Here is a 16,892-nt window from a genome sequence, read left to right on the forward strand (position 1 = left end):
TGCCTGCACAATTTACAAAGAAACTTACCATTTGAGTTCTCCCTTGTCACATAGAGGGACATTCTTTTTTTAATTTGGTAAAATAAAACACTGGATTTGCAGCAAAAATATGTGAGAAAATAAATTATTGGTACAATCCTCCAATGAGCAGCAATCCTGGAAATATAATGGTCTATATCACAAAAACTATTGGTCAAGACATTTCAAAGGATACTGCATTCTTTCTCCATGGAAACCACATCCTTACCATGGTTACGAGATACCAGTGTCTTCTTCATTATGTAGTGATGAGCAATATTATACAAAATATCAAGATCATCAAACAAAATATAATTTTATTATTTGATTTATTTTCTTACTTCACTGTTTTCTTTGACCTTTTTACATTGACTTGAAATTATAATTCCCCAATATCAATAAGCAGGGGCGCAACTTTGGTTTTAGAAGAGAGGGGGACATAATATATAATACATATTTTTATCCAGTCAGATAAACACTCCACACAGACTACCCGAATCATGGCCCTAAAGCACACTGTTGTCTCTTTTTGTATCACATTCCAATTTTAAAACAGGGCGGCCCCCCTACAGTGAAAGTTGCGCCCCTGATAACAAGGATTGCATCTTTCAAGGGATATTCAATGAAAAATATATAGCAGTAAACAATACTGTTATCATAATTTACACATTATCCTTCAGAGTAAGAATAAACTTCAGTTGTACAATTTTTGTTTCTACAATATTCTATTTTTATAATTTAACAAACTGAGTCACATATGGTCAGTGCTTTCCCAGGGCTTATCATCAGGTTAGTAAGAGGCAAAAGAATGAATGACAGAGGCACAGTGTTAAGACTATCAGGCCAAATCTTCAGGGTTTAGCAATGACAATGAATAACTTTTTTGATTATGTTTTCAAATTACAGCGAAGGAGTGTGTGAGCTGATAGTTAAAATGGTCAGAAGTAAAACCTAATTCTTTGGTCAGTTTGAAAATACGAGGGTTAAAAAGAAATTGGAACTTGTTTAAAGTGCATAAGAGAATCCCATTGAATCAAGTTTAACCACGCAAAACAGAATGCCTGGACAGGACTCCGTCTAATCAGTCAGCTAGCAATTATGCAAAGTGTCACAACTAGCTGTCTGAACTAGACAGTCTGAAATAAAGAAGGAAACAAAGAATACCAAAAAAATTAGGTAATCTTGCTGCTGTATCCAGGAAACATAGGGTACAGTATGTGGGAAGATATGTCTTACGGTTTCCTCCTGGCTGCTGGGTACTGTAGTAGTAAATGATTGCCTGAAGCCTCATTGAGCCTCATTACTGCTGTGGAAAACCATCAATTATACTCAAAGGCAGAATGACTTGAACCAATTAGACAGTTGCATTGGTTTATGATTGACATAATGTGTGGTTCAGCCCTTTGTGGGCTGGCTTTATGAGGCCTCACTACCTGTCCCCAGGCAACAGGCGTAGTGCAACTCCACTGACCTCCATATGATATGGATGGGTAAACCTAAAGATCAGTTTAAAAGATTCAGAAAGTGAAATACAGAAGAGATCTGTAGTTCTGTACAGTGCCTGTTCTCAGCTGGGGAGATATCAGTGACACATGCTAACTCTGTTAACTACAATGACCTTTAAGAGGTCACTGTCTGCAACGTCAGCATTACAGTGGATCACACTTCAGTGGGGCTGAAGTGGATTGACCACACCATATAAAAAGCCATTTTGAATTGATCAGACCAGAATGAATGAAACACATCAGTGTTGCCAATTCAATGGGTGCTCAACACAACACTTTTGAAATGTACTGTGTGCTACCTTGAGTACAAGACAACAATTTCAATCTAAATATTTTTCTCAATTCAACAATTTCTCCCCATGAGTAGCATTCAACTATTAAATCCATTAAATACCAGAATCCCCTGTGAATCCAGAAATGCCAAAACTATTTACAAACGTTTCCCTAAAAAACAACTTGTATTAGAGAGAAACAACGGAAAATAATCATTAAAAGAGTGTGAAGTAATGTGAAATATGGAATAAATGTGTGAATGTGATTCACAGATGGGAGAAAATGATGTGTACATGCTACATGCTGGAGTGGCATACACAAGACATACCCATGGGATAGGATCATATTATGTCTTAGCAGAAGACCAAAAAAAACAAACATTTTTTTTCCCTCAGCTATAAAAATACTTAGAATCTACAAGGTTAGAAAAAAACTTTACATGTACAAGTTATTTACATCCAAAGGCCATTTTTCATGGAGCGTTTGAAAAGAAGGAGAAGAGCGTGGTGACAGAGCAAGAGTTTTATAGGTGAAAGGTGGAGGAGGCTGCATTTGTCTTTAGTATAGCTGCGTGGTTGATACAGAATGCTACAAGGTTGTCTGCAGTTCGAGCAGTTAAGAGACAGCAACAATATTATCCTTCAATATGTCAAGTATCTCAACCGTGTCAGAGAGTGCATTGGTGAATAGGCAGCACTAATGATGTGTATCAATAGCCTGCCATTTTCATTTCCTCTTGCTTATTTTCAGAAATGTGGTTAAAAGTTCACGAGATTCAGATTAGGGTTTAGTCAACTGAGGCTCTTACAGTAAAGAAGAGAGTTTTGTCCGTTTGTTGACGTCCGATTGTGGTGTCTGTCCATCGCTCCCCACTGTTCTTCACAACGTTATTGCTTCATCGATGTGTTAAACATTTTCTGCTCCTTTAAATCAAAAAGCTGTGGGAGAGTTACAAGATCTAACCTCTGAAACTCTCCGGTAGCCACAAGCAACAAGTCCGTTTTCAAATAATTTTAGCATTCTTAAGTAATTCATGTTATCTTAAAGCAAAAGATATCTTCAAATTCCGATTACATTCCTTAACAATAAACTTTTTAATTTTTTTTTTACAAACAATACTTTGTCTTAGGTACAACCGATTCCATTCCTTCAATAAAACATTACAAATATATTCAGCTTTTTTATCAACATGTCAAATATATTCAGCTTTTTTATCAACATGTCAAATATATTCAGCTTTTTTATCAACATTTCATGGAAAGTAAGTTATAGGTAACAAGCAGACCAGACATGTACTTCCCAATTGATAAGATGGCTCCCTTTTTGATTTCACTCAGCTTGAGTCCACTAAGGATCAGTTGGGTCAGTCACATGCCAAAGAACTACACTTCCCAGTGCACTCAGCTCAAATACAAAAATACAAACTAGTCAGAGCAACATTTTCTCTCAATTTGATTTAGTGTCCAAGTTACACCATCCAATTATTTCATGTCAGTATGAGCATAATTTAGTACAGTATCTATATATGTATTTGTCCGTTTTTAACTACCCCAAAGTTACATTAGAGGGAGTGATGTGATGGGTTAGTGTTCTCTTATTGGAGTATTTAGCCCACCTGACTCCCTAGGACTCGGTTTCATTATAAAACAGAGTTAAGGCCTCCCTTACCTGGGTTGCCTTAACTCACACTGAGAAGAAAATCCAAGTCAAATCAGGATAAACACGGTTAATGTAGTAGGCGGCACCACAAGACTGTATTGAAGAGAGCAGCCAGGGTCGACTTAATTTGACCTCGTCTCCTGACCAGTGCTTCATACTGTTTAAATGTGGTTTAAACACGGTTCAGTCTAATACAGGAGAAACGGGACAAAACGTCCCATGAGTTTATTCATTTACTGATCTCACGGTGAAAGATGGTATCGGCTGATATGTAGTTGAAGGACACGTTTTAGAATCATGTTAGCATTGAGGCTCATAAGATCTAATTGTCATAAAAAATGGTGAAGGGGACAGCAACAAGTTAACTAGCTCTTCCATGCAGTCCAACTCTCGAAAGAGTTCCCGCATAGAAAACACATTCGCACACACAAGGGAAACTCAGGTCCCTCTACCCAAATTCAGGGAAGTCATCATAACCAAATCCTACTGTATTCAGGGGGAACAGACAAGCACACAAAGCAAAGCTCAAATGCCAGGAACGTTAAACCACGTACCTTATTTTCTCAGATAACAGCCACAAACAGTGACAATTTTATTTTCCATTAAAATCTTCTTTAAGGGTAATTGGGGTGTTTTTTCCCAACTAAAATAGCTATACATATACAGTACATATATACACAGTACATATATACACAGCTGAAGTCGGAAGTTTACACACACTTAGGTTGGAGTCATTAAAACACATTTTTCAACCACTCAACAAATTTCTTGTTAAAAAACTATAGTTTTGGCAAGTCGGTTAGGACATCTACTTTTGTGCATGACACAAGTAATTGTTCCAACAACTGTTCACAGACAGATTATTTCACTTATAATTCACTGTATCACAATTCCAGTGGGTCAGAAGTTTACATACATGAAGTTGACTGTGCCTTTAAACAGCTTGGAAAATTCCAGAAAATTATGCCATGGCTTTAGAAGCTTCTGATATGCTAATTGACATCATTTAAATAAATTGGAGGTGTACCTGTCGATGTATTTCAAGGCCTACCTTCAAACTCAGTGCATCTTTGCTTGACATCATGGGAAATCCAAAAATAAATTAGCTAAGACCTCAGAAAATAAATTGTAGCCCTCGACAAGTCTGGTTCATCCTTGGGAGCAATTTCCAAACGCCTGAAGGTACCACATTCATCTGTACAAACAATAGTACACAAGTATAAATACCATGGGACCACGCAGCCGTCACACCGCTCAGGAAGGAGATGCGTTCTGTCTCCTAGAGATGAATGTACTTTGGTGCGAAAAGTGCAAATCAATCTCAGAACAACATCAAAGGACCTTGTGAAGATGCTTGAGGAAACAGGTACAAAAGTATCTATATCCACAGTAAAACGAGTCCTATATCGGCATAACCTGAAATGCCGCTCAGCAAGGAAGAAGCCACTGCTCCAAAACCGCAATAAAAATGCCAGACTACGGTTTGCAACTGCACATGGGGACAAAGACCATACCTTTTGGAGAAATGTCCTCTGGTCTGATGAAACAAAAATATAACTGTTTGGCCATAATGACCATAGTTATGTTTGGAGGTAAAAGGGGGAGGCTTGCAAGCCGAAGAACACCATCCCAACCGTGAAGCACAGTTGTGGCAGGGTGGCAGCATCATGTTATGGGAGTGCTTTGCTGCATGAGGGACTGGTGCACTTCACAAAATAGATGGCGTCATGAGGAGGAACATTATGTGGATATATTGAAGCAACATCTCAAGACATCAGTCAGGAAGTTAAAGCTTCCAAATGGGTCTTCCAAATGGACATGGACCCCAAGCATACTTCCAAAATTGTGGCAAAATGCCTTAAGGACAACAAAGTCACGGTATTGGAGTGACCATCACAAAGCCCTGACCTCAATCCTATAGAAAATGTACCCAACTTATTGTGGGAGGCTTGTGGAAGGCTACCCAAAGCGTTTGACCCAAGTTAAACAATTTAAACGCAATGCAATCAAATACTAATTGAGTGTATGTAAACTTCTGACCCACTGGGAATGTGAAGAAATAAATAAAAGCTGAAATAAATTATTCTCTCTACTATTATTCTGACATTTCAAATTCTTAAAATGAAGTGGTGATCCTAACTGACCTAAGACAGGGAATTTTTACTAAGATTAAATGTCAGGAATGATGAAAAACTGAGTTTAAATGTATTGGCTAAGGTGTATGTAAACTTCTGAATTCAACTGTATATATGTATATATATATGTGTGTGTGTATTATATATATATACATACAGTGCCTTGCGAAAGTATTCGGCCCCCTTGAACTTTGCGACCTTTTGCCACATTTCAGGCTTCAAACATAAAGATATAAAACTGTATTTTTTTGTGAAGAATCAACAACATGTGGGACACAATCATGAAGTGGAACGACATTTATTGGATATTTCAAACTTTTTTAACAAATCAAAAACTGAAAAATTGGGCGTGCAAAATTATTCAGCCCCCTTAAGTTAATACTTTGTAGCGCCACCTTTTGCTGCGATTACAGCTGTAAGTCGCTTGGGGTATGTCTCTATCAGTTTTGCACATCGAGAGACTGAAATTTTTTCCCATTCCTCCTTGCAAAACAGCTCGAGCTCAGTGAGGTTGGATGGAGAGCATTTGTGAACAGCAGTTTTCAGTTCTTTCCACAGATTCTCGATTGGATTCAGGTCTGGACTTTGACTTGGCCATTCTAACACCTGGATATGTTTATTTTTGAACCATTCCATTGTAGATTTTGCTTTATGTTTTGGATCATTGTCTTGTTGGAAGACAAATCTCCGTCCCAGTCTCAGGTCTTTTGCAGACTCCATCAGGTTTTCTTCCAGAATGGTCCTGTATTTGGCTCCATCCATCTTCCCATCAATTTTAACCATCTTCCCTGTCCCTGCTGAAGAAAAGCAGGCCCAAACCATGATGCTGCCACCACCATGTTTGACAGTGGGGATAGTGTGTTCAGGGTGATGAGCTGTGTTGCTTTTACGCCAAACATAACGTTTTGCATTTTTGCCAAAACGTTCAATTTTGGTTTCATCTGACCAGAGCACCTTCTTCCACATGTTTGGTGTGTCTCCCAGGTGGCTTGTGGCAAACTTTAAACGACACTTTTTATGGATATCTTTAAGAAATGGCTTTCTTCTTGCCACTCTTCCATAAAGGCCAGATTTGTGCAATATACGACTGATTGTTGTCCTATGGACAGAGTCTCCCACCTCAGCTGTAGATCTCTGCAGTTCATCCAGAGTGATCATGGGCCTCTTGGCTGCATCTCTGATCAGTCTTCTCCTTGTATGAGCTGAAAGTTTAGAGGGACGACAAGGTCTTGGTAGATTTGCAGTGGTCTGATACTCCTTCCATTTCAATATTATTGCTTGCACAGTGCTCCTTGGGATGTTTAAAGCTTGGGAAATCTTTTTGTATCCAAATCCGGCTTTAAACTTCTTCACAACAGTATCTCGGACCTGCCTGGTGTGTTCCTTGTTCTTCATGATGCTCTCTGCGCTTTTGACGGACCTCTGAGACTATCACAGTGCAGGTGCATTTATACGGAGACTTGATTACACACAGGTGGATTGTATTTATCATCATTAGTCATTTAGGTCAACATTGGATCATTCTGAGATCCTCACTGAACTTCTGAAGAGAGTTTGCTGCACTGAAAGTAAAGGGGCTGAATATTTTTGCACGCCCAATTTTTCAGTTTTTGATTTGTTAAAAAAGTTTGAAATATCCAATAAATGTCGTTCCACTTCATGATTGTGTCCCACTTGTTGTTGATTCTTCACAAAAAAATACAGTTTTATATCTTTATGTTTGAAGCCTGAAATGTGGCAAAAGGTTGCCAAGTTCAAGGGGGCCGAATACTTTCGCAAGGCACTGTATATACACACACACACACTACAAGTCAAAAGTTTGGACACACCTACTCATTCCAGTGTTTTCTTTATTTTTTACTATTTTCTACTTTGTAGAAGAATAGTGCAGTCATGAACACAATTGAATAATGTAGTAACCAAAAAAGTGTTACAGAAATCAAAATAGATTTGAGATTCTTCAAAGTAGCCACCCATTGCCTTGATGACAGCTTTGAACACTCTTGGCATTCTCTCAACCAGCTTCATGAGGTAGTCACCTGGAATACATTTCAATTAACATGTTAAAAGTTAATTTGTGGAATTGATTTCCTTCTGAATGCGTTTGAGCCAATCGGTTGTGTTGTGACAAGGTAGGGGTAGTATACAGAAGATAGCTCTATTTGGCAAAAGACCAAGTCCATATTATGGCAAGAACAGCTCAAATAAGCAAAGAGAAATGAAAGTCCATCATTACTTTAGGACATGAAGGTCAGTCAATCCGGAACATCTGAAGAACTCTGAAGGTTTCTTCAACTGCAGTCGCAAAAGCCTTTACGGGCTATGATGTAACTGGCATTTTTTATTTAATCTTCATTTAACTAGGGAATTCAGTTAAGAAAAAATATTATTTTACAAAGACGGCCTACCCCGGCCAAACCCTCCCCTAACCCGGGCGATGCTGGGCCAATTGTGCACCGCCCTATGGGACCCCTGTGATCGAACCAGGGTCTGTAGTGACGCCTCTAGCACTGAGATGCAGTGCCTTAGACCACTGTGCCACTCGGGAAATTAGACCGGTGAAAATCTGTCATTTGGTCTGATGAGTCCAAATTGGAGATTTTTGGTTCCAACCGCTGTGTCTTTGTGAGATGCAGAGTAGGTGAATGGATGATCTCCACATGTGTGGTTCCCACCGTGAAGCATGGAGGAGGAGGTGTGATGGTGCTTCGCCGGAGACAGTCAGTGATTTATTTAGAATTTTAGGCACACTTAACCAGCATGGGTACCACAGCATTCTCCAGCAATACGCCATCCCTTCAGGTTTGCGCTTAGTGGGACTATCATTTGTTTTTCAACAGGACAATAACCCAACACACCTCCAGGCTGTGTAAGGGCTATTTGAGAAAGAAGAGTGATTGAGTGCTGCATCAGATGACCTGGCCTCAATCACCCAACCTCAAACCAATTGAGATGGTTTGGGATGAGTTGGACCGCAGAGTGAAGGAAAAGCAGCCAACAGTGCTCAGCATTTGCGGGTACTCCTTCAACACTGTTGGAAAAGCATTTGCTCATGAAGGTGGTTGAGAGAATGTGTGTGCACAGCAGTCATCAAGGCAGAATCTAAAATAAAAAATATATTTAGATTTGTTTAACACTTTTTAAATTTTTTTACATACAACATGATTCCATTTGTGTGATTTCATAGTTTTGAAAAACCCTTGAATGAGTAGGTGTGTCCAAACTTTTGACTGGTACTGTATAGTTGTGGTCAGTCCCAGCAGTCAGTCTTTAAGTGTTTAGCCAGTCTCTCCCAGTATGGCAGTCCAGTAAGGCGGAGAGACCGCCAGGCTACCCTGTTCCAAAATTGGCCGTCTCTAGTACTTGACCTCCAGCATGGAGGGGTTGGACTCCATGATGGCAACAATGATGCGGTCGATGTAGTCCTGTAGTCGGAAGTTGACGTCCTCCTGCTTGCGGATAGCTTCCATCAACTGCAAACAACACAACAGATGAAATGTTTAGAAGGATAGTAACTTATATTAACTTTTCATTTGCATTGAACAATTATTTAAGAAGTTAAAATAGGACACAACAAGATATGCAATACAGATTTCAGCTATCTGCATTTAAGATTCAGAATTTTGATGGGGGATGCATCAAAGTTGCAAGAAATGCATTTTATTTCACCTTTATTCACCCAAATTAGTCTTACTGAGATAAAATGGACATAGAAATACAGTATATTTATGGCCTGCATATCAATGCGGCAGGTAGCCTAGTGGTTAGAACATTGGACTATTAACCAAAAGGTTGCAAGATCAAATCCCCGAGCTGACACGGTAAAAATCTGTCTTTCTGCCCATGAACAAGGCAGTTAACCCACGGCGCCTAGGCTGTCATTGAAAATAAGAAATTGTTCTTAACTGACTTGCCTAGTTAAATAAAGATTAAAACATTTAAAAAGCCTTCTCTGTATAACTAGTGCCTTCAGAAAGTATTCACACTGCTTGCCTTTTTCCACATTTTGTTTAGTTACAAAGTAGGATTAAAATTGATTTAATTGTCATTTGGTGTCAACGATCTACACAAAATACGCTAATGTCAAAGTGGAAGAAAAATTATAACATTTGTAAAAAATGTAAGAAAAATAAAACACTAATATATCTTGATTAGATAGGTATTCAACTCTCAGTCAATACAACTGTGAGTTATTTATCATTGCTAGCAGATTTAAGTCAAAACTGTAACTTGGCCACTCAGGAACATTCACAGCTTTATTGGTAAGCAACTCCAGTGTACATTTAGCCCTGTGTTTTAGGTTATTGTCCTGCAGAAAGGTGGATTCATCTCCAGACATCTGGAAAGTGCACAGAAACAGGTTTTCCTCTAGGATTTTGCCTCTGCTTAGCTCCATTAAGTAAAATTTTTTATCCTGAAAAACTCCCCAGTCCTTAACGATTACAAGCAAACCCATAAGATGACGCAGCCACCACTACGCTTGAAAATATGGAGAGTGGTAGTCAGTAATGTCTTGTGAATTGCTTTGCCACATTATTTGCACTATTACTTTAGTGCCTCGTTGCAAACAGGATGCATGTTTTGGAATATTTGTATTCTGTACAGGCTCTGTCAATTAGGTTAGTATTGTGGAGTAACTACAATGTTGTTGATCCATCCTCAGTGTTCTCCTATCACAGCCATTGAACTCTGTAACTGTTTTAAAGTCACCATTGGCCTCATGGCGTTTCCTTCCCGTCCAGCAACTGAGTTAGGAAGGATGCCTGTATCTTTGTAGTGACTGGGTGTATTGATACACCATCCAAAGTGTAATTAATAACTTCCCTAAGCTCAAATTCAATGTCTGCTTTTTTCCCCCTTTTCCATCTACCAAAAGGTGCTTTTCTTTGTGAGTCACGGAAAACCTCTGTGGTCTTTGTGGTTGAATCTGTGTTTAAATTCACTGCTTGATTTAGGGACCTAACAGATAATTGTATGTGTGGGGTACACTACTACAGAGTGAGTCCATGCAACTTATGTGACTTGTTAAGCATTTGTTTAGTCCTGAACTAATTTAGGCTTGCCATAACAAAGGAGTTGAATACTTATTGGCTCGAGACATTTCAGCTTGTCATTTTCAATACATTTAGAACATTTTTGAAAAACATATTCCATTTTGACATTATGGGGTATTGTGTGCATGCCAGTGACCTAAAAAATAGAAATGTTATCAATTTTATATTCAGGCTATAAGACAATAACATTTTGAAAAAGTCAAGGGGTGTGAATAGTTTCTGAAGGCACTGTATATGTGTATCTGCTGTCTACTATCTATATTGTGACTCACCTCTCCCCGGGACACAGAGTTGATCTCAGCCGCCAGTGACTCGGAGAAGGAGGCCGTCACCAGGTTCTTGGCTCCCTGGATGCTCAGGTTGATGATCTGGCCGTTTAGCTCGTCGTTCTGCTCCTTCAGACTGCGGTTGTCTTGCTTGAGGCGTCGGATCTCCTGCTCTAGCTCAGCCTCACGGGTGCGGCTCTGGTACTCTTGCAGCCCGGCACTGGGAGAGAGCCCCCTCCTGGCCTCTGCCTCCAGCTTGTACAGCTGTAGGTGCTCCAGCTGCTTCCGCAGGTCCTCAATCAGCTGGTTGAGGGAGGGGAGAGAGAAAGACTGCAATTAGAGAGAGATACCGCAATAGTCTATTCTGCAAGAGCAACTAGTCACCAACCGTTGGAGGGGTTGGTTGGAAAAAAACAATAATTGTAGGTATCCTTTTTTACTAGGGCACTCAAACGATTTAAATACATGTGATTAATCACGTGATTTTCTATAGTTAATCGCGATTAATCAAATGTTTTGAATTTGCTCAAATTTGTCCCTAAAGAAAGATTTTAAAAAGCAGTGCATTGAGTTACAGGCATACTATGCTTTGATTGTAAGGGATGGAAATACAAAATAATCTCTATCAGAAACAAAATGCTCCAAATGTTTAAGAAGGCCTATTCTCTGTTATCAATGTTCTTGATGTTTAACATTTTGCATGCACAAGCACAAATTCTGTTAAAGCTTCAGGCATTCTAAATGAGTGTTCGCCCAATTGCTGATTGGAGGGTTAACTATAGGAAAAAAATTGAACTGGCTCTCTGGATACAAAGAGAATTTCAACCTGTCCAACAATATTATGAATTCCACAGATGACAATAACAACAGATCAGCCAGAAGCTGAAGCTAGATCTACCCAGGGTTTTCTAAAGCTAGCCAGTTTCAGTTAGCTTCACATTCAAGCTCAGGCTTAATCCGTACTACGTCGGTAGATATTGCTTGTCCGCCTGCTGCTAACTCTAGTAGGCTTGTAACTGCGTGCATAGAGACAATGCTGAAACATCAATCAATGGGTGGGTCTATGTCACACTTTCATTTGTTCCGAAATCAAAATGAAAGAAAAGTTATCTTACAAATTCAGCAGGCTATGGTGTGAAATAGGCTTGTTGAAGTGCCGTCTTTATTTTATTACTTATCGTTAATGCCGTCTTTGGTGTGCTTATCAATGCACAAGCACCTTTTTTCACATTCCTATCGATAAAATAATTATATGAAGTCATATACAAGTTTTACTGTGCGTGAAGTTTAAAATGTATTCTTACATTACTAAATGTAAAATGAGATTTTTTAACACACAAAGAAACATCAGTTATCTTCCTCAAATGAAGGGGATGATGACGCAATCTTTACAAGAGGGAGGGAATCAGGTTCGCATCTCGCAGTTCAGACACTTCATTCAGAATAAATGGAGTTAGCCTGCCCGGGAGCAGGTTAGTTCTGAAGGATTCGTTGCCATTGAAATGTACCTGTCTAAAAGGTGAGACACTTTCATGGTACCGGTTATCCCAAGTTGAACTGGTTGACCAAAGTTGCCTCGCTAACTCCTCAAACCACGTACGTAGTATACGGCTAACATCTGAGTTAATGTAATACAGCTATTAGATCTAGCCTAGGAACAACTTATCCATGTTCTTCAACATGAACTAGCCACAAGTTGCTTCTACTAGAATTGTGATAATTTGCTTAAAGATGCACTATGCAGAAATCTCGCCGCCGTTTTCTTCGTTGCAAAAATTTTAATAGTTTTCCTAATTTCAGTTTGTGACAAAACAAGCAAATATAGTGTACAGAATCATTGTGCAACCTAAACTGCTGTCAAATATATTTTCCATAACCAAAAACATTGTATTTGAAGCAGGTATACAAAACCTAAAAACAAAACTTAAGAACGGGAAGCATACAAATAACAGACATAACAGATCTAACACTTGTTTTTAATGAGAATGACAGATCTATAACTCACATTTCTATATGAATTTGGTCTGGTCTCCCAAAAAGTTACATATTGCAGCTTTAAATCTTTGACTGGAGAACTACAACAAAACAGTAGCTAAATGGAATGGATGTCCTGTTCTGATTAAAATCATTGTTGGAAGTTCGAGTTATATAAAGAGGCATTCAGCCAGCGATGGCTACAATGCTACAACTCCCGTACGGGCTCGGGAGAGACGAAGGTTGAAAGTCATGCATCCTCCGATACACAACCCAACCAAGCCACACTGCTTCTTAACACAGCGCGCATCCAACCCGGAAGCCAGCCGCACCAATGTGTCTGAGGAAACACTGTGCACCTGGCAACCTTGGTTAGCACGCACTGCGCCCGGCCCGCCACAGGAGTCGCTGGTGCGCGATGAGACAAGGATACCCCTACCGGCCATCCCCTCCCTAACCCGGGACAACTGAGAGATGAGAGGAGTGAAAAGCAAACTGCTCCTGATGGCAATGCCTTAGCTAGCAGCGCTGCTTATCCTGCCAGTTCAGCATCACCACTGGCACCTCCACTAGCTAGTAGGTCTACTAATGAGTCAGTGCATCCAAGAACGTAGTGCCCGGAACAGGTGCAATTTGGACCGAGGCTCAGTTCAAGACCAAGCAAACTTGTAAGCCCTGGCTTGTCAAGCAAAATTCAAAGCTGGGCTGTCCAACATGCAAAAAGGTATGGAGTTTGGGCCCGGAATAGACTGGAGGGATGAAACTAGCAAAAGAGTGAGTGAAATGTACAGTAACATCCTCTGCCTCCAAAGTTAAAAAGCAACAAAGAGCCCCCAGAAAATAGGTTTTTGAACATGCCCAAACCAAGGCCCATTTAGCTGCAACACACATTGCAGACAAGTCTAAAGAGGACACCTTAACACAGGTTGTAGTTAAAGCTCAAAATAAAAACATAGACAATACTGCTAGTCTTTTGAACAGCTTATAAGGAGGCTAAACATCACAGACCCGCTCACGGTTTTGAGCAAGAAATTGACTGTCAGGAGTTAAATGAACTTGAGATGGGGAGAATTCTCCATTCCAATGTTGCTTGCTCCAACATACAGCAACATATTTCATCCGAAATAAAGCAAAAACGATTTGAAAGAATAGTACAGCGCTCTCCCAAAATCAGCTCGATGAGGCTACTAGTTTGAATAAAAGAGTGCCTTCATTGTTCCAAACGTTGGGGATTTTTATTGATGTTGTGTGACGCAAGCTTATTTTGTTATTCAAGTTGTGAAGTATTGTTCATTTTTAATCGTGTGTCCCAAAGAGTAAATACTCTTCATTGTATATATCAGACTTCAGCTGGCAGATATGGACATACCGGCAAACATTTTTGTTGATCTTGTGGAACTGGAGGATTTATCTGCTGAGGGAATTGTCTGTAATCTGTTATCTGCATTAGAGGGTATAAAGTTTACTGAGGACTTTCTCTCCAAAACCCTCATTAGAATTACGTGCGATGGTGCGTCTGTCATGCTGGGATACAAGAGTGGAGTAGCAACAAGGCTCCAGGCCCTCTTCTCTAATTTAACTGTTTGGCACTGCTCGGCACACAGGCTTGAAATTGCAGTAGGCGATGTGGTAAAATTGATGGGATCTATCAATCATTTAAAAATACTAAAGGACAAGCTACATGTGCTTTATAGCATATCCAACAAAAAATGAATGGAGCTGAGGGAGTGCACAGAGAGTTTAGACATTCAGCTGTGCAAAATCGGCAGGATCTTGGACACTAGATGGGTTGCCACCCAGTTTTAGAACTGGAGAGTCTGTGTGGAACAATTACCCGGCTCTTCACAAGCATTTCACCACAGCAGCTAAGGATACTTCCCACGACGGCGTGACCCGTCAGAGCTGTAGTGGCCTGGCCATGGGCATATCCTCGCATGCATTTGTTAACAATCTAGGCCTTATATGTGATGCACTTCCAGAACTATCAGAATTGTCACTCAAGCTCCAAAAGAGAGACTGCACAATTATTACTGCACACAGGGCAGTCAGCAGGGAAGCGAGGGTGTTCAGGGCAATGGCAGAGCAGCCAGGCCGACACGACACTCACAACTCAGCCAGAGAGGGATTCAGGAGAACTCTTTCCAATGCGTCAAACTGAATGGTGGAAGACCCAGCGCCTTTCTGCATACCTCCACCATATCAGGGCTACTCTTTCTGAACCTTGTTGGCCCACCCCTAACCAAATTGTACCCAGTCCCCTATATGAGGTCATGGATTGCTGAAGGACACAAATGTGTCACAGACACCAGGAGCAAAACAAGAAATAGGGAGGAGAATACGCACAAGGAAATGGTCGTTGTGGGAGGTTTTGGAAAACTAAGGTAGGAACATCTTTTTCCTTTACAAACTTGTTCTGTACTGTGAAGTTAATCTGAATATGCGCTTCATATTATCACATAGGCAGGAGGCCTATTTATTATAATATGTGTTCTGCTGTAGCTTACATTTATTTATTTTATTTGAAGTATATTCTGATATCAAATTGATTGTGATATGTTTGTTCTACTGCTACATTGATGTCTTGAAAGGTATATGAAATTCGAGTCTTGCAAGCCCCACAGCTGGGTATGTGTGCATATGAATATGGCGGGTGCTCTGCAGTGACGCCTAAATATCATGCTGTACATTCTGCCCTACCAAGCAAAAGAGTGTGCATTTGTTCAAAAAAACCGTGCAAATAAACTGTGCATTTGTTCCAAAAAATTTGTTGACATTTTTTATACATTAAATACATGCTTTATCATGTGGACAAATATCCTGCCTCCATTGTGTTGTGTTATGGAGAAAATGGCGGGGTCATGTCTGCAGTAACTGCAAAAAGTTACAGTGTAACCAAGGAAAAAGGCAGTAACTACCATCACACACATGTTAGTTACTGGTTTCACTGAGCTTTGGGCTGCAGTGTCTCTGGTTGACCATGGTATCATTTATTATTCTTTGCGGATACAAGTATCAAACTATATGACACTGACAGCTACATACAAACAAATATATTAACACAAGTTGGTGTTAAAAACAATCGTAATGGAAATGTATTCCAGTGGATGTACCAAGCAAGAAGGTAACTGCCGCCTAGGGTCAAAGGTCATAATAGAGATCAGGGTAAATATGAATAAAAAATAACCTCACAGTAAGACAACATCTCCAATGATCTGTTACAATTGTGACCTGTTTCAGGAAACTATGCGTATGTCGCGGGTCACTACTTCACAGGAGAGCTGTTTGAACAACTTTAAAAAAATAACTTTAAAAAAATAATATTCGGCAGAAATGCCTTCTCGAAAATGTGAACTTTCATGTGCCTTAATAACAAACGTGTCTGCTATCTGTAAATACAAATAAAATGGTTAAATTACAAGCCTAGTTGGTTTAGCCACAGAAAAAGTCAGAAACCTTCCCACTAGCCATGATTGGCTGAGATAATGAGTAGGCTGGATATGCCGAGAGATGAGTTTGGATTGGTTTGCCAAATAGAACGCTTCTGTCTATTTATGCTGGTCAGTGTGTGTAGGTAATCCTCTTTAACGCAGCTTTAAAAATGTTTTTATCGCGTAGTAAACTGCATATATGTTGCTCTACATTTTCTGGAGGACCGAGTTTTGAAATCTGTGTAAAAAAAGTAAATTCAATTATTGCCAGCAGCAGTTACAGTCACCAACGCTCTGGATAACATGAAAACAGCCTAACCAGCTCTGCTAGGGTGAGTAAAATGGCCAGCGTTTGGGTGGCGGCTAAAGCTTAAGAGGGTGTGAATGATGTTTGAATGGGTGTAGACAAAGAAGAGCTCTCCGGTAAGAACCAAAACAAAGGCCATTTTCTCAAAAGTGAAGTTATCGAATTTCAAAGCAGAATTACTTACCCATTGTTCCTCAAATGCAGTGTATGATATACCATGTTGTAGCTCTGTGTCTATGCTTTTATCCATTGTAAAAAAACACAATTTAAATT

General features: G+C 39.8%; 1 protein-coding gene across 1 annotated transcript in view; it reads right to left on the reverse strand.

Moving 5' to 3' along the window:
- Nucleotides 1–7,361: 7,361 nt before the first annotated feature.
- LOC139377482 (rab11 family-interacting protein 4-like) overlaps nucleotides 7,362–16,892 on the reverse strand; it is a 107,725-nt gene continuing 98,194 nt past the window's right edge. The window contains exons 12-13 of the mRNA XM_071120512.1: nucleotides 10,917–11,213; nucleotides 7,362–9,063 (exon numbers count right to left, since the gene is read on the reverse strand). Coding sequence (XP_070976613.1) covers nucleotides 8,947–9,063; nucleotides 10,917–11,213 — 414 coding nt within the window. The 3' untranslated portion in view covers nucleotides 7,362–8,946. The remainder of the gene's footprint in view (nucleotides 9,064–10,916; nucleotides 11,214–16,892) is intronic.

Source organism: Oncorhynchus clarkii, chromosome 20 (assembly GCF_045791955.1).
Source record: "Oncorhynchus clarkii lewisi isolate Uvic-CL-2024 chromosome 20, UVic_Ocla_1.0, whole genome shotgun sequence".
NCBI lineage: Eukaryota > Metazoa > Chordata > Actinopteri > Salmoniformes > Salmonidae > Oncorhynchus > Oncorhynchus clarkii.